Raw genomic sequence first — 19,214 nt, 5'->3', positions numbered from 1 at the left:
AACAAATACAGTATCAAACTTACATAGAGATAGTAAAACAACATGACATTTCAACAATTACAGTATCAAACTTACATAGAGATAGTAAAACAACATGACATTTCAACAATTACAGAATAAAACTTATATATAGAATATGTGTATGTATGTATGCCCACCAGTGGCACAGCGGTATGTCTGCGGTCTTACAACGCTAGAAACCGGGATTCGATACCCGTGGTGGGCAGAGCACAGATAGCCTATTGTGTAACTTTGTGCATAATTACAAACAAACGTGTAAGTATTGATTTAGTTGAGAAATATTAGATACTACAATATTTTGTGTGAAAATTTTCAACCAGTTTTGGCTCTGTAGGAGCAGTACAAAAAAATCAAAAATAAAATATATTTTAAAATATTAAATGATTTGAAAATACAAGTGGCCAATCAACATGGTACATTTATGTGTTGGACAACGCTGGTATTTGCCACAAGGAAGAACTATGGTCTGATATCACATATTTTTTACACCAGGTGATACTTATATCTACTCAAAAGGAGGCACTGTGGTCCGATATCACATAATGATATGTTCTTGTGTAGAGTTATTTTGAAACCTGCCATAAAAAAAGATGAAAGCACTGTTAATTTATCATTTGGGAAATTGAATTTTGTAAGTTGGGTATAGTGTACAGAGGGTGAATATTTATTAAGTATTTCTAACTATAGGTTTTGCATTATAAAGGGCCACGAGATTTTATTGATAACAAAACCAATGGAATAGGATTAACAAATACCCCTTCACTGAAAGTACTGTCAAGAAAGAAGGAAATATTGTGAGTGTTTTTAGCCATCATACAGATTATGCTGGAATGTCAAATATATTATTAAAAGAAGCTATTTTTATATACTGTAAACTATGGCTTCACTACTTAAAACGGTCGTACATTTGTCAAAAAAAGAATATCCAAAACAAAATCCAGAAAAAAATGAAGAAAATTAAATTGCAGGAAAAAAAAACAATTTTTTTTCAATAATATATTACTATCTCATGGTTTAGGATCTTTAAAAGATTAACTTTCATATTCCAAGCTTATTTTCATGAATTAAAGAAAATTAATCTCCAATATTCAGCCTGTTTCACTGAATCAATTTCACTATACAAATATAAATGCTAAAAAGAACAATTACATTGAATTTATTTAAAAGTAAGACCGAAAAAAAAAAAACACAAAAAAGGCTTGAGTTACAAAATTGCAATAATTTATCGGTGATAAACACGAACTGGTGGCAGACTTGATAAAACATAAACTTTGTAACTGTCAAATATATATGGGCTTCTTTACTGAATATTAGTCCTAGTTTTAACAACAAATATACCCTTTTTTTTTAAATATTATTTTTTTCTCTCTTTTTTCGATGACGAGCCTGATGTTACACATTTTCTCTTTCTGTCTATTTTTGGTCTTGTTTCACTTTTCTTTCTGTTTGATGCCTTTCCTCTTACTTGATGCACAGTTTCTTCAACTTGTGACGTTCCATACTTATCATGGCTTCGTGTTTGCACTTTGTTTTCCTCTACATATTTGGGGTCTACTTTTCTTGTTGATCCATATTCTTGTTGCTGCCACGTTCTTATTATACTTAAAGAATTAAATAATTTAGAGTCTGAAGTAGACTGGGCAAGGGATTCAGTTTGACTGTAAGAGAAAATAAAAATATGCAAGATTAGCGTGGAGATTTGTAAACAAATTTTATTTGGGTAATTATAAAGGACTTATTTGTTTGTTGTTAATATTCAGGCAATGCTACACAAGGGCTATCTGCACCAGCCATTCCTAACTTTGAATTAATGGCTAGAGGGAAGGCTGCTCTTAAAAAGTAGCTACTACCAACTTTTGGTCAACTCTAATTGAATGGTGGGATTTGACCATCACTCTTATAATGCACCCACAGCCCCAAAGTACAGATCACAATTCTGAGGCAATAGGATATAAATATTTCTAAGCCTTTTTGGCATCAATTCCTATATGTCATACCGTGACATCATGAATTTCTGTGAGGTCTACGAAGCTCTCATTGTATCACTTGGTTTCCATACATACATGTTTATCTTCAGCTAGACCTCTTACCCAATTGTCAATAAAAGAATAAACTAAATGCAGAAAATATAACTTAATAGAGACAATGGACCAAATTACATTTTAGAATCAAAGTTACATCACATTCTTACACCACTTTACGCATGAAGATTGATTTTTGAGATTACTAACTAAACAAATCAACGTACCCCCTCCACAACATGCTGATTCCCCTTCTGTCTATGGTGGGAACAAGATTTTATCAGTTCTAGAAAAGATGGCTACAGCATTTTGTTTCGATTTGCAAAGTTGAATACTAGAATTTCTACTGGCTTTCATTTTTCTCTCAGTAGTTTAACTAACACAGCAACAGTAACTATAACTTGAAGAGGAAAATTATCAAAGTCAACATCGGTTTTGCAATCAGTGAATCGATCCAAGTCATTCTGTAGTACCTCACCATCCTTAAAACAGCTAAAAATACATTACTAATTATGCTCTATATAAATATCATTAATGTAAATAAGTAAAAGCAAAGGCCCAAGCACTGGTCCCTGAGGCATTCCACTGGTAACAAGGGTCCAGTTTGAACAGCCTTAGTAAATAACATCCTTTTGTTTCTCCCATCCAAACACTCTACAATCCAATAAACTGGTCTTTTCTAGCCTCTACAGATGGAACTTTCTCAGATAACATTTTGTGTGGCTCCTTATCAAAAGCTTTTTGGAAAGCTTAAGTTCATCATGTCCCAACCCCTTTCAATGTCAAAAATCATTAGTGGATTAGTAAGGCAAGATTTTTATTTCAATGGATCCATGTTGGCTTTCTTTTATCATATTTCACCGAGTGATTTTTGTAAAGCTTCTTTTATTAGACTCTCTATAAATTTTTCAAACTACAGAAATATGATAAATTACCTATATTTTTTGGAAGAATCATTATTACTTTTTTAAAAACAGGAGTAACATTAGCCACTCTTCAATCGTCATGCTGGTGCCCGTGTCATATCTGATATTCAACCTTTTTTTAAAACACTGGGGAAAATCCTTGTCTGAGAATGGATGTGTTGATCAAATATTATTGAAGAATCATTTTAATTATAAAAAAAAAGAAAACCAAATTTCAAATATATTCTGTACTCCTGACTGAGAAATAAGTTAGAGTCATTACACTAACAAAGAGTGGAAGAAACATGACACAGTTGGCTGAAAGCATGACCATTCATGGACTGTCCCATAGTTTAATGATGCACTGAGACCATGCCAAGACTAAGACTATCCAATATCATTCTCATAACAAACCCACCAACAGAAGCAGAAAACTAGAACAGGTTGACACATCCTTACTGGTCAAAAAGGTAAATAAGGAGATTTCTACTAGAACAGGTTGACACATCCTTACTAGTCAAAATGGTAAGTAAGGAGATTTCTACTAGAACAGGTTGACACATCCTTACTAGTCAAAATGGTAAATAAGGAGATTAAAAAAAGAGCTTTGAAGAATACCTAAGCACAATACAAAACCTGACTGAATAGTAAATGTGGCTAAAACCTTTTACAGGAAGGAGCATCAACCGTTCTAGTTACAGGCTTACCATGTCCGAAAGATTTTCCATACCAATAAATATCTAGATCAAATTCTATGAGTAAAAACAAAGAAGTATACATTATAACATGTTAACACACTAAGTCTACCACATCCAGTGCCGATGAGGCTTTTCGCCAATACTAAGGCCCATCAGCCCGGTCAGGATACAACATCTGTTGTGGTGTAAACTTGATTAATCATGTGAATTATCATTATTATCAATTTTATTTAAGACATTTACTAATCAGATTTTCACATTAGAATTAATGACACTGATAACTTGCATATTCACATTTATTATTATCAAATATTAGGGTATAATGCTGAATAAGAATGTTTCACAAACACGATCGGTTTCTGCTAAAATCTTGGACAAGAAGTACATATAATTAGAGCTATTACTCCTTTCTGGACTGGAGGATAGTTACTGTTATTTCTTGATTTTTCTCCTCATAGTAGAACTAATTTATCATATTTCATAAACTTTAAAACAAACATAATATAATATCTATGATGATCAGAAAGTTCCACCTTATCCATCCAATCAGTTTGTTTGTTTTGAGTTAAAGGTGTTGAAATCGACAGAGTTATAACAATTATTTTTACTTAATATACGAAATTTGATACGCAGGTGAACACACGACTGAAAAGTGCTCTGCAGTACAGAAAGGGTTAAGTCAAAATACTGTGAACTTGGAACCTTCTAGAAGCCTGCACACCAATCCCATAAGACAGTCTGAACTCAGATGCAGTACAGAAAGGGTTAAGTCAAAATAATGTGAACTCGGAACCTTCCAGAAGCCTGCACACCAATCCCATGAGACAGTCTGAACACACAGATGTAGTACAGAAAGGGTTAAGTCAAAATACAGTGAACTCGGAACCTTCCAGAAGCCTGCACACCAATCCCATGAGACAGTCTGAACTCAGATGCAGTACAGAAAGGGTTAAGTCAAAATACTGTAAACTCAGAACCTTCCAGAAGCATGCCTAATATTTGAGACAGTCTGAACGCAGATGCAGTACAGAGAGGGTTAAGTCAAAATACTGTGAACTCGGAACCTTCAAGAAGCCTGCACACTAATCCCATGAGACAGTCTGAACTCAGATGCAGTACAAACAAAAAAGATAGGGACAGTTCAAGATATCTGCATTAATCACTTAACCCAAAAAGGGTTACAATCAGATGTTGAACCTCATTAAACTCTACAAGAAAATGTTTGAGATAAGATTAGAATGGTGAGTGGTCATGGTATTAAGTCAACGTCCACTCGGCATATTATGATGATGTCTTCATCTGTAGAGAATTCTACGGCAAGTACACTAAACTATTTACTGTTATTTCAAATGCAATAATTAACCCATCTATTGTTAGAAACTTGAATTACGCAGAATTAGAGTATAAAACATGAAACTTCGTTTTTAGTTAGTACTGGAATAGATTAATGTTTATAAATATATGTATTGTTTCAACATTTTCCAAGTTGTGTCATCCATAAAATCAAGTTTAAAAAAATGTTCTAAATTAGTTTGCTTTTTCATATTTATTTAGATATTCAAGTTAAAACTTAATTATTTTTTTTAGAGATGATTAAGTATTTCTTATTCTTTATTTTGAAATCCTTATATTCCTGACATGGTTTAAAAAACAACCTTTTTGGTGCAGTAGCACTATCAACTTCATCAGAGGTTTGCTTCAGGAGACCTAGTAAAGTCTTAGTATCTTCAGCTTCCTTTCTATCAATCAGGATTCTGTCACAAGCTCCTTGAAGATGAAACAGAAAGTCTCTGTCAGCCCGGCTAATGGCATGTTCATCTATATTCATGTCAGCAACCAACTACACAAAAAGAAATGTTTTTTTTTATTCATGTACCGAAACATCATATCGCTACAATGATGAATGTTCTATTCCATGTTTTGAGCCCTAATTAAAAAATATAAATCCCATTCCTTATACACAAGAAGAACTCTTATTAGTGTAACCACCTTGAATCCAAATTAAAAATTAGTTTTTTAATTAATGATATTAATTAAACGATTAATCACATCAATATAATGTTAAATGAGTGACATTTAAAAATTGGTTCTCGTGTCAGACGACTTGCGTTTTTTACTTGACCTTTTCTTCAATGATACTCAAATACAAATTAAGCAAAAATTATTCTTACTTATCAGTTATGTCATCATGAGGGATAGGCAATGTGTGAAAAGAGCATGTGCAGGAGGGGTAAAACAAAAACCCTTCAGGAAGTTTCAGAGATGTATGGTACAGTCTAGAAATCTCTAAAAGGCATTAAGCTATCCAGTTGAAGGTTACAGGTCGTGTCTGACATTTGTGTCAGGAAAGCATGAAAATGCACGCGAATATTTTCTTCTTTTTATCTTTAAAATGTATGTCTTTGTATTTTACTAGTTATACAAAAAATACTGGATGTTTTAAAATTATGTGCTCAAATGGCACGTACATGTGCCTTATCTATAAAGTCCTTTATAAACTGAAACACATTATTTCGGTATTTACTACAGAAATTTTGTTTTATTTGAATAAATTGTATTTCAACAAGTTTTCCAATGAATTCCCTTGAATGAAAAATGCAAAAATATTTAATAACAATAATGAATTAAAAGTGTAAAATGATCTTTATATATATATTATGCATACTTAAATACAACTTGGAATTTTGTGATTTATTTTGATCTATTACTGTATACTTCATTATATAACATATTTAAAGTTTGTACAAAAATTATGATTACAGCAAATAGTCACCAAATACACACGCAAGAAATTCTTAAATATTTTTTTGTGTGTGCAGTAAGTGAACAGTTCTCAAACTTCAGTAACTTGAGGACGCCCTTTAATTTTAAATATTTCCGCAGACCACTAAATGTTTTTTTGTTTTGAAAAAAAAAAAGATTCTATGTACATGAAAATCTGTATTCCAAAATTAAATGTGTTAGTTCATATAAATTTAATTTTGCAGAAAATATTTTTCATTCTATAAATCATGTTTTTTTTTATATTTTTATGAAATTTTTGGACAAGACTCGTGAACCCCCTGAAGTACTCTCGCAAACTACTGTTGAGAAACACTACAGTAAGCAAATCACACTGCCCGCAGTTTAAGAAATTAATACACAAAATACTTTAGTTTCAATTCTCACACACATTTTGAAATGCATAGTTCCATAAACAAAGAATGTTTGGTGCTACTATAGCGTGCGGTTTACAAAGATACTGTCATCATCACCGTTTTAATGCTTCATTAAAACGTAATTTCTTGCTAAATAATTTGTATCTATCCGTGTTTTTGTTCAGCAAATAATAATAATTTAATAAGTTGTGTGTTCCAAAAGAGAACCTTAAATTTAGGTTATAATTGTGTCAGTTTTGATTGTTGGAACTTATTTCATTCCGATTATATTTGCCCCAAAACATTATATGATAATATTTTGTACTTTATTAGTTTAAAAGTGTTATTTATAATAACTGGTGCCAATTGTAAATAAATGAAGGTTAAAACAGTGATGATGATGATGATAGTATTAGTGTAGACTGCACGCTTTAGTGTAAATATCTTTGTAGACCACATGATATACTAGCACTGAACTTTTAAAGGAACTTCCCATCAACTTCAAGTAATTTTTAATTTTTCCCATAAAACACTGGTAAACATCCACCAACTAATGACACTGTGTGCAACCTTTACTACATCAAAATAAAACTGATGTAGAAATATCTAGTTTTGTATAAAGACTGCAAAGAAGTCTTTAGGAACAGTTATATAGTATATAAATATTACAAGTACATAGACTTACTTAATCCCATTGTAGGGTTAAGTATATCTGTTTTGAAAACTTAATAAACTTAGTGGTCAATTATTAATAAGATAGAACCTGTTAAATGAATACACATTTGCCCTGATTCATACAGTATTCACACATACACCCATACGACATAATGCTTTTGGAAAGACAGAAAACTCTTTAACAGTTTAAAACTTATATATAGTCAATACAAATACAAGAAAACACAATCTAAATAAAGCTATATCCACGTACAAATAAATGATCATATCTTCAAGTTAAGAGTAGAAAGTCATATTGATTTTACACTTTGATCGAGACAGCACAAACAATGAAGATCTGGGAATGGTAGCCTACGAGGCCTTTAATGTACACCTCTAATAAACGTATACATACAAAAAGAAAGCCTCAACTGTAGATTCTCTCAATCATCCCAAATTCAAGATACTTTTGATATTCCTCCAGAAAACAAAAATCACTGATTTATATTAAATACCTCAAGTTGCGCTTCTTTCAACATAAAGATTGATTTATATTAAATACCTCAAGTTGCGCTTCTTTCAACATAAAGATTGATTTATATTAAATACCTGAAGTTGCGCTTCTTTCAACATATAGATTGATTTATATTAAATACCTCAAGTTGCGCTTCTTTCAACATAAAGATTAGAGCAACATCTTTCCTCAGGTAACTCAATATTTCCTCAAGACAATTGGATGCAAAGTTGGCAGTCAAAACTTCTGGAGCATCCACAACATCCTGTCCTGTAAAATAAAGTATTCTTTACCAAGTAATTGGCTACAAAAAAAGAAGAAGAAGCTATTAAGGTAACTTTAAAATTAAACTAAGTTGAAATACTTTCTCATTGTTTAAAATAACGAACTTTTCTGATTTATGGTTATCATTAACCTTTAAAAACAAAACTCTGTAATCTAACTTTGTAGCTACTAATAACATATAAGAAGACAATATTTGTTTGATTCCTCAACTATGAAATTCCTATTTTTCCACTCAAAATATTACAGTTTACTTGATGGAAAAACTATAACTTGACAAAACATTTCACTTGTTACCCTATAGTTGTCCCCCAGTTTGAATAACACGCGTAAAAGAAAAAACATTACCATATTAAACAGTGAATAAGTGAAAAGAAACAACCCTAAGAACACAAGTTTAATTACAGCAAAACTAATTACTCCTACCACAAATCATGTATAGTTAAGAATTTGTACTTCATTAATACTATCTTTTTGCTTTCTCCCACCCAAGAACTCTGAAATCCAATTAACTTACCCTTCTCCAACCCCTCCTGATGTGATTAACTTGGCTAATCTTTTGTGTGGGACCTTACCAAAAACTTTTTCAAAATCTAAGTACACCAAGTCTAAATCCTTCCCACTGTCCAGATAACAGATAAATCCTCAAAAAATAAATAAATAGTAAGGCAAGATTTTCCTTGGTACACTCGTTACAAGAAGAGAATACACCTTGATTTGTTTCGTTTCGAGTAAAGCCACATTTGGCTATCTGCTGTGTCCACCACGGGGAATCAAACCCCAGGTTTTCGCATTGCAAGTCCATAAACTTACCACTGCCTCACTGGATGACAACTTTTCGGTACCATTATCTAAACTGTTAACATTGTTTATAATGTCTTGTACTGTAGCACCTGGCAAGTAAATTCTAGTCCTAGTTTTTCTACACTCTCCACTACAAAACTTCTCATCTAAGTAAACCTTTCATTCCTCAATAGAGGCATTTAATTGTTTAAATATAGTGGAGACTCGTACCTGAATCTGTCTCTACAACATTAACCTTTCTACTGCTGTACATTTTCGTGAACCCAGTACTCCCATTTTCGCTCTTCCGCAAGGCAAGCCTTTACCCTAACTCTATCCATTTCCTGTCTTACTTCTTTCAGTTTTTCTCCTAATCTGTTATTATCCCCCTCCAATAGTTTCCCGAAGCTATTTCTAACTTAACTTCAACTAAGCGGGCTTTACACACGTAATGTACTCAAACTTTCCGAGCCTCCTGAAAGGCAGTTACTCTTAATAAAAGTAGATGGCCAATGGAATAGCTTGCCTTCAGGAGTGGTAAAAGCTGCAATATTAAAGACAGTGTATGAGTATGTTAGAGATCAGAGGTGGACATAGGAAAAGCAGTTTTAATAAGTAGGTCGTAGTAGTGTGACGAGAAATTCGGAGAGTCTATTCCAGTGGTTTCCAAACTTTTTTCACTGATGACATTCTAATCCACTTACCTTGGATTTAATACCCCTGCTGCCACATGTAATATTTTATTTGTAGTTTGTTTGTTTTATGTTCTTAATTATTCTTCGTTTGGTGAAACTCTCGCGACACTCCTAGCAACTTTGGTAACCACTGGCCTATTCCCTCGAAAATAAAAAAAAAGCAATTACATGACGATTGCTTATTGTCATATACAAATTTTTCAGATTGTTTGCATCTTCGTACAATATGGAGCTTAAAAAAAAAAAAAGACTGTAAGATCATATCCAGTTTTTTCAGGAAAACTGAAGAAATAAACTTGAACGTTTACTTTATCGAAGGAAATTAATAACTTTGTTTTATTAATATCGTGCATAGAAAAATTAATTCCTACCCGCCCTTAACATCTCAACACCAGTAGGGATCCACCGTTCATTTTCACGGAGCAATACGAATACAGTGTCTTCATTTCTTGTTCGAAAGTAATTTTCATCATCCACTTCTGTTCCATCAGACTCTAACACCACCTTCAATGGTGGGTGGAGTTCATAACCAAGCTTTTCGGCACCTTAAGAAACAATTTTATTAGAGAAGGCTTCTGAAATATTCTAAATCTTATTACAAGACAAATATGGCAAGTTATTTAATATAACTTAATCTGCAACAGCAGTACATGAATAACTGAATACTTAAAATGAGCCACATCATTATCTACGACCTTTTTTTTCCTACATCCGATCCTGATCTCTAAATTACTTATCCAATCTTCTCTAAGATCCTTTATTGTAGTGTTCTCCATATTTTGAAATTGTGTACTCAAATCTTATAACTTGCAATTTATAAAAACATCATCTGGATTTATGGATTTTAAGCCTTTACATTACCTCTCTTAATATCCTCATTCATGTTCTACCAAGTCTCTCTCATGCACAGGGCTCGAGATTTTGATTTATCTCCTCAAAACCTGGAATCATCCTGGTAACTCTTTTCTCATCCCTTTCTAACAAAGTAATGCCCTCTCTTAAAAAAAGGTGACCAAAACTGAATACAGTTTTTCAAACAATGTTTAAACAGTATCCATCAATTGAAAAAAAAATTAAAACTCTCCCATTATTTGTCAGGAAGTCATTAATTCCTCATCTTAAGCTCCCGTTAACTACTGAGAGCAATCCATTCCACAAGTCAATCACCCTTTTAGAAAAACAACAACTGTTTAATCTGTAGCCTATCATGTTTTTTCCAGATCTTAAAACTTGTGTCTTCTCATCTTATCATCTTCCCAATATAGAATATAGAACTCAAGATGCTTTCATCTACTAATTCCATGTTATCTTCTTAATATAGCGTATAGAACTCAAGATGCTTTCATCTGATAAATCCATGTTATCTTCCTAATATAGCATATAGAACTCAAGAGGCTTTCATCTGATAAATCCATGTTATCTTCTTAATACAGCATATAGAACTCAAGATGCTTTCATCTGATAAATCCATGTTATCATCTTAATATAGAATATAGAACTCAGACGCTTTCATCTGATGAATCCCTGTTATCTTCTTAATATAGAATATAGAACTCAAGATGCTTTCATCTGATAAATCCCTATTATCTTCTTAATATAGAATATAGAACTCAAGAGGCTTTCATCTGATAAATCCCTGTTATCTTCCTAATACAGTATATATATAATTCAGAGGCTTTCATCTGATAAATCCCTATTATCTTCCTAATATAGCATATAGAACTCAGAGGCTTTCATCTGATAAATCCCTATTATCTTCCTAATATAGCATATAGAGGTCAGGGGCTTTCATCTGATAAATCCCTATTAGCTTCCTAATATAGCATATAGAACTCAGAGGATTTCAGCTGATAAATCCCACACACAATTTTGCAATTTTCAGTAACATCACCTCTTACCTTCATTTGACAGAGAAAATAAGTTAAAAGATTTTTATCTAAACCTGTCAGATAATCCTTCCTTCTCCAGGATCATCCTAGTAGTAATCTTCTGAACCCTTTCCAAAAAGTCAATATTCTTTCTTAAATACGAATACCAAACCTATAACTAGTATTTCAAGTAAGGCCTCAATAGCAATTTGCATAGAGATAACTACATTTTTAGACTTGTATCATTATAGATATAAATACACTGTAAAATTCTTTTAGCTTTACTCCTAGCAACAATGCACTGCTTCAGTGCCTTGAGTGACTTATCTATCACTACTCCAGGATTCTTTCTTTTAACTTGTATTCGGTATTTAAGTATACAAACTCAAATCCTGTTTGCCTTATTATGTAACATTCAAGGAACATCAAGGGTCCTTTTGGTCCATCAACATTACATCAACCACTTAAAAGTCAGTACTTATGATTGAAATATTTACCAAGCTTTCCCTTAAACACCCATAAACTAATAACATCCACCACATCTGAAGGCAACTCATTCCAAGGTTAACCACCGTATTAGAAAAAAATAAAGCTATCTTAACTGAAGATGACTCCTACCCTGTTAAAATTTATATTTATGCACACACCCCTATCATCCTACCAATCTCACCATTAACTATGACGAAGGATGATGCATCAATAGTGTAAATTTCCTTAATGCTTTAAAACCTCAATCAGATCCCCATCTAATTCTTCTTTCTTCATGAAAAAACAATTTCAGAGATCTTAACCTATCCTTGTGTCCAGATTTTTACCTTATCAACTTCATCTGGTTTCCTCATCAAGGTTAAGAGGTGAAAACTACAATAATATACATATTCTTATTTTCAGTAAGATTAAAAAGCATTTGTCAGATGTTTGCCCAGCTCACTAAATAGTCCAAATCTCTGCATAATTACAGCATCTTTAATACAATACCCATTAATTCATTATCATCTACAAACTTCTGCCTTCTGGAACTGGGAAGAAAATAAGAATGTCTTAAAACAAGGTGAAAGAAAGCCATTCAACCTATCAAAATTATTGGTCATTTTACACAAAATGAAATAAAAAAATCAACAGCATATATCTATCCAACATCAATTTATAAGAAATCAAACAGTGGATACCACAGTTTAGCCAAACAATTCCACAAGTTAACTTGTAGATTTCTAACCCGAGATAAAATTGTTACCATTAAAACAAACATTAGTAAAAACTTTCATGCCGACAGAAACAACAAACACATCAGAGCTTTTGTTTACATGCTCAGCTAGACTTGCAGAATAGAGCACAATTCAAGGCAATTATTTCATGTTTTATATTATCTGAAATAAAAACCAGATTTATTTTTCATATATAATTATAAGACTATAAAAATGTTTACACAATATTTTTTTAATTTACCCTTTTTTCTTAGCTCCTCTAGAGACGAAGCAACCACAGCTTTTTTTGTTTGCCTGTCGGAGCTCCATACTTTATAAGGATGATTTTTTGGACTCTACAATGACAAAACAATATAAATAGAATAGAGGAAACCAGAGTAAATTATTCATACATGTTTAACAGATACACCCAGAGATATGCTAATAGTAGGTGGAAGTGGGCAGTACCTAGCATTAAAGCATGATTTCTGACACTCTTGTTTTTGGACTAGTCTTTAATGATAGTAACATTTCAGCAAAATTTATGAGCAAGTTGCTAGAGACTTGTATAAAGGGTAAACAGTAGAAAAGCTAAATGCTTTGGTACAAATAAAGCTAATCCTTTAACTTCTGGGGGTCTAGTGACATGGAATCTATAAAAAAAAATGTTTGCTTTGCTCTACTTAGCACTACATTACCAAGCTACCAACAGACTCACACACAGACTAATAGATAACAAGATTTACTGTTCCCATTATAAGACACATTCCTTTAAAGCCTTCTGATTTGAAATGTTTAACCTGAAGAAAATTTTAGTTCATAAGTGATCTGTAAGTCTTATCTCACAAGGAGAATATCTCTCTTTTCAACAGGTTTGTGAACTTAGTTATTAAGATAAAATATATACGATTTTCCAGTTTTTGAATTTACTTTTTTTTTCTTTTTCTAATGCAAAGCTTCTAAAATGTTCAGTTTCAAATGTGTAACATTGATTATAATGTGTAACATGAAGAATATTTTAATTAAACTGATCTTGAAATCTTAACCAATGTAAATGAAATGCATTTCTTTCTAGTAAATTTGTGAACTCGGTTATTCTAGTTTATGAAACTGTATATAAACAATATAAAAAAATCTGTCCTTTTACAGTATACGTACACCAGTGTAGTGTGTTAATGGTAGTTTACATTATAAATGCTGCAAAAAATGAATATTTAGAAAAAAAAAGAAAAATATAAACTGATTGTCGTTAACTTTCTTTTGGTAAACTTTGTGATGATTAACTCATAAAACCCAAAAGCTCAGTATGTGTATATTTAAAAATACTAGCAGCACTCCAAGCAAGCTCCTTTTAGATATCAAGAACGTCCTGGCTACCAACTTCTCCCAACATATAGAAAACTAATCCCCAAGTCCAACAAATATTCACTGAGCAAAAATTTATATTTCAAGTTAAAGGCACAGCTGTTACAAACATTAAATTAAAAAGTGCACATCAAATATTATAAGTTTCAAAATGACATTAAAATAAACATTCATTACACAAACTCAAAACATTTTATTTTTGCTTTAAGTTTACCCAAACATTTTTAATGGTTTTCAAAATTAATTTTCTTTCAAGTAATGGGTATAAGAGTAATTAATATGTTAAACACTACATAGTTAAATAGTTAATTTTAACTAACCACATAAACAGCATACCCTATTCACAGTTATGGCCAATGTAAATATAATACAGTGACCATGAATTTTGCACAGTTATATATACTGGTAAAAATTCACACTGACTGCCATAAACAGGGAATGTAGAAAATTAAATAGGATATTACGCAATCAAAAAAGTAAGTATGAAAAAAAAAGGTTGGCTGAAAATGTAAAAAGTAACAGTAAGTTTTTTTTTTTTTAAATATATCAAGGGTATGCAAAGCGTTCAGATGAGGTACGGCCTCTGAGGGATAATAAGGAAAGGCATATTTCTGATAATTTAAGTTGACTGGATTACTAAGTTCTATTTTTTTCTTAAATTTTTACTAATAATACAAACATATAAGTTATTACACAAGGATAGATTAAAAGTTCTGAAATTTTCTCTTGTAATAAAAAAAAGAGGGGGGATCTGGTTGAAGTGTAAAACATTATTAAGAAAACTGATAGTATTAATGCATCATTTTTTTTTATATTAATCAATGAGAGAATGGTAAGACATTAAAGCATAAATATTAATTTTGTTAGGGGTAGGAGTCATCTTCACTTTAAGACAGTTACATTTCTCTTAGGGTGGTTGGCTTTTGAGTGTGCAGGATGTAGTAAATGTAAGTGTATAAAGGAAGGCTTGATAAATATTTAAATTATCAGGGCTGGATTTGAATTTGTTTTGTTTAATTTGAATAGGACAGCCTCAACAGGGCCCACAAGTGTTATATTATAAGCAGTAAGTTTACAAATAAAGTGACTTATCATTTAAGTGGACTAATGGAAAAATCATTCCAATAATTACTGTATGATTTATATGGGCACTGTTCCGAGTTTTTATGAATTTTGCACTAAACTACTTTTAGTTTTAGCATTGCAGTACTTGTCAATGGAAGGAAAACCAAAATCACATACATTGGGGGAAAACAGGAAATAAAACTGAAGTTGACAAATACTGTTAAAACACTGTTAAAGTAAAATTATTTAATACTTTGCTTTGCCTTTGAGCAAATGCTCTTTGTCAGGTAGTTCAATGTTTCTTGTACTTGTAGATTAAAAATGTGCAGTACAACAAACTGAACGTGACATCTAATATGATGATTTTATTTTGTTTGCTTGAAACTAACAGTGTAGTATATCATTTTATTTTAAACAGTATTTTGATTTAAAATTTAACACAACTTTTTTTCCCCCATCCACACACTGCATCAGTACTACTACTAACAAAACACAGTAATTAGAGTTTGAGTAGGCCTAATGCTAATACACTTATCAAGTTCTCTCTCTTGACTGGGAATTTACAACTTTGAGTTTGAACATTCCTAATTTACTAATTGAATAATACAATACTTGTATTTTGTAAATTATAGTTGTAACTCTACAAAGTACAAGCACAGGTGGTCCTTGTATGCTCACCCCTGAGAAAAGAAAAACTTACCTTATGCAAAAAGTAAACAGATCACACAAACGGTTCACTATGATTAAGTTTAACAATTTAATGCTCCATGTAAACTACCATCGGTTACTTTTACTACTACAAGTAGTTTTAGTTTCAACCTTTGCCTTTTTCATTTCTATTTATTTCCAGATTCTATGAAAAAAATTGCAATGAACAAAATAACAAACATATACTTACTACAGATGACATGATCTCAATCTTGCAGTGATTGGTTTGTTTTTAATTTTAGTATGACAAATTTTCAAAACAAATACTTAACTTAAACATAAAAGTTTTAAACGCGCCACACAAACAAAAAGTACGCATACCACGTGCTGTCTAAATTCATCACAAAAATTGTGTAAAGTATTTTGTGGGTAATAAGGTGCTGTTGTTCTAAAAGACTTTCGGAAGGGGAACCAACCACGATAATGTTTAAAAGTGGTGTTTGTTTAATTGACAGAAAGAATTCGTGTACAGCTTTTCCCTTTGTTGGACAGTCAGTAAAGTTTTATTTGCGCGGTATTTGTTAGTGGAAAAAAATTATATTACCTAAAATACAAATTACAAAAAACATAAAAGCCAATTTAGCATATCACCGAGTTAAAACACAATAAGCAAAAAAATAAAAAAAAAAAAAAATACCCTGAATGTTCGTTAAAACCACTTATTTGTGAAGGCAGTTTTTGCTATACAGCCGCACAGAAATATGAGAGTGTTCCAAATTAACAATTTTAGCTATAAACCATATTTATCACACCCCTTTCTCTTTTTCTTGCTAACCGCGCACTAAATGAATGTTTCGGGAATAGATCTCTTGGGAATTAGCTTCAACGTCATTGTTGCCATGTATTTATAATACACCCTATTCAAACCTCATTCAGGGGAAAGAGCAATCTATCAGGTCATCCCATAAGTTCTGTCCGGATTTTAAATAAAGAAAACAAGTGATCAAATCTTACATTTTATTGAAATTTAATCATCAATGTAGTTTCCATGATTATTTATGACTTCTTTTCATCTACTTACAAGCTTTTTAATCCCACTACTAAAATCTCTTTCGGTTTCGAAGAGAAGAACTCTGAAATGTCAGTTTCGACCTCATCATGGCTTGTTTGAGTTAATCCATCCAAATGATTCTGTAAACTACGGAACAAATGGTAGTCTGAAAGAGCAAGGTCGGGAGAATAAGGCGGATGAGGAATTTTCTCCCAACCAAGTTCTTCAATCTTCTGGGACGTGATTTTTGCAGTGTGGGGTCTTGCATTTTCCTGATGAAACACCACTCCTCTTTGATTCACTAAAACAGGTCTTTTTTCTTTAAAGCCGCGTTCAAACGCTCTAATTGCTGACAATAGACTTGAGCATTGATTGTCGCATTAGTTGGCAGCAACTCAAAGTGAATAATTCCTTTGCAATCCCACCAGATAGAGAGAAGAACCTTCTTCGCATGAAGTTCCATTTTCGGTTGTGGTTGGGCCTTTTCCCCATTACTAAACCACCATTTTTCATCACCAGTCACAAATCTATCCAAAAAGGGCGAAATAAGGTCACGAAAATGAAGAGAAGAGCAGATCTCAACTCGCGATTTACGGTTCACTTCAGACAATTCATGAGGCACCCATTTTCCAAGTTTAGGAACCTTTCCAAGTTGTTGAAGATGACGATGAACAGTTGTATGGTTTGAACCAAGCTTCATTGCCAATTCTTTAACTGATACTGCAGAATTTTCATCAAGTGATGGCACAAGGAGCATATCATCAAACTCAACTGGACGTCCTGTTCGGTCTTCATCTTCAAGGGTGAAATTTCCACTTCTGAATTTTGCAAACCATCTTCTGCAAGTTTTTTCATTCAGGCATTCTTCTCCATAAGCTGAGTGAATATTTCGAGTCGCTCCGGCTGGAGAGTTCCCTTTTTTAAACTCATAAAGCATTATATGCCTCAAATGTTCCTTAGATACTTCCATGTTCAAAGGGCTTTAATCAGTGACATTTGAAATACTTTATTATGTAAAATAAAATTTAATAAGTTTAAATATGTCCAAATACATATGTATAATATATAAATATTTTTTATTTCCATTAAACATTCTAAATTACTAGTAAATTTCAAAGAATTAAAATCCGGACAGAACTTATGGGATGACCTGATATTTCTGAACACCCCCGGTTTCCTACGAACCACAATCTCTGGATTCATACCGAAACAACTACCAAGATAAAACTCAAAGTAAAGCTCATTCTAAAATAAATTTAAACATGTCGTGTACAGGCCTAACCTGAGGGATCCAGGATGGACAATAATTTAGTTTTTGTGTCCAATATTTCAATGGGTGACGTTACTGCGTGAGAGTTATGCATTTTGAACGCAGATCACCCTCTCAAGCCTGGCTGCTAAAATCTCACGGTTTCCAATGTTTAATTTCTTTTTTTAAACATATGATATTAATCATGTAATGTAAGAACAATCCTAGCATTTTACTTCAACTGTGCGAAATGGGTAGCGACAGGGAGAGGGGCAGCTGCCCCGAAGCCAGGCAGTGTGATATTCCAAAGCGTACTAGAAATGCATATTACTTAATTAAAATGAGCTAAAATGACTACTGCTTTTCCATGGATTCAAGAAGAAATTTGTCACCTAAATTTCCTTTATGAAAACTCATCAAAAGTTAATAAATAGAATGAAAGGGGGCCAGATGATATTACTGACCCCGGGCCTGGGCTGGCTCTGGACGCCCCTGGGTAGCGAAGATATAATCAGTCTAAAATATATAGTTGCAGTGAATGTGTATAGCGTCGAGTGATTGGTTCTGTGTTCGCCTTATAACCAATGAAATGGGCTATCACATATAATCAAGTGCACGCCATTTTTTGTCAATCTAGTAAACAAGATGAATGAAAGTGGTTTGGTATCTAACGGTCCATCAACATAAAAACAACTAAAACTAACCAAATATCAAGGTGCTGCAAAGTATAATACTAAATTGAAACCATAATAGACAAAAAAGTACCCATACATCGTGCCTGAATCGTCCAGTAAGAATTATTTTCGATGCACAGTGTAACCGTTCAGCCAGTTACAACAGTGCAAACACCAAGGACTGCATGATATTGAAAGACAAAATAACTCAATCTCTCACAAAAACATGGAACTAGAAGATCAAGTCGTCATCGGGATCAGCATTTTGCTTTTCAGAATATCATCAACGATAAAGTAAATAAAATTTTCAAATGTAAAAATGTAGGCGTCGTTACTTAGGCATAACCCTATTCTAGGCCGACCTACTGCTTGATCATACGATAAGAAATAAGGTGTCGGG

The 19,214-nt window shown here is 32.6% G+C and overlaps 2 protein-coding genes across 2 annotated transcripts; both read right to left on the bottom strand.

The window, feature by feature from the left end:
* Window positions 1-577: 577 nt before the first annotated feature.
* Window positions 578-16,316, bottom strand: LOC106463065 (DNA fragmentation factor subunit alpha-like). Its single transcript, XM_013923034.2, has 6 exons — window positions 16,091-16,316; window positions 13,025-13,118; window positions 10,082-10,255; window positions 8,093-8,220; window positions 5,301-5,485; window positions 578-1,679 (listed from the first exon to the last, which is right to left on the bottom strand). The coding sequence occupies exons 1-6, from the start codon at window positions 16,100-16,102 to the stop codon at window positions 1,376-1,378; spliced, it is 897 nt and encodes a 298-aa protein (XP_013778488.1). The 5' UTR covers window positions 16,103-16,316; the 3' UTR covers window positions 578-1,375.
* Window positions 16,317-17,192: 876 nt separating this feature from the next.
* On the bottom strand, window positions 17,193-17,861 carry LOC106463061 (histone-lysine N-methyltransferase SETMAR-like). The gene has a single exon (XM_013923031.1). The coding sequence runs from the start codon at window positions 17,859-17,861 to the stop codon at window positions 17,193-17,195; it is 669 nt and encodes a 222-aa protein (XP_013778485.1).
* Between the last annotated feature and the right edge of the window lie 1,353 nt (window positions 17,862-19,214).

This window comes from Limulus polyphemus, unplaced genomic scaffold (assembly GCF_000517525.1).
Source record: "Limulus polyphemus unplaced genomic scaffold, Limulus_polyphemus-2.1.2 Scaffold1315, whole genome shotgun sequence".
NCBI lineage: Eukaryota > Metazoa > Arthropoda > Merostomata > Xiphosura > Limulidae > Limulus > Limulus polyphemus.
Note: the sequence above shows the minus strand (reverse complement) of the source record. Positions and strands in the feature narration are given on the sequence as shown.

What these genes read in the sequence shown, in the direction of transcription:
- LOC106463065 (XM_013923034.2), bottom strand. An exon ending in TGTTGAGATGTTAAGGGCGG is followed by an intron (nt 8,221 to 10,081) that starts GTAGGAATTAAT and finishes TTTATTTTACAG; the next exon opens with GACAGGATGTTGTGGATGCT. An exon ending in AGTGCTACTGCACCAAAAAG is followed by an intron (nt 1,680 to 5,300) that starts GTTGTTTTTTAA and finishes TTTCTCTTACAG; the next exon opens with TCAAACTGAATCCCTTGCCC.
- LOC106463061 (XM_013923031.1), bottom strand. Translation starts at nt 17,861, where the DNA reads ATGGAAGTATCTAAGGAACATTTGAGGCATATAATGCTTTATGAGTTT.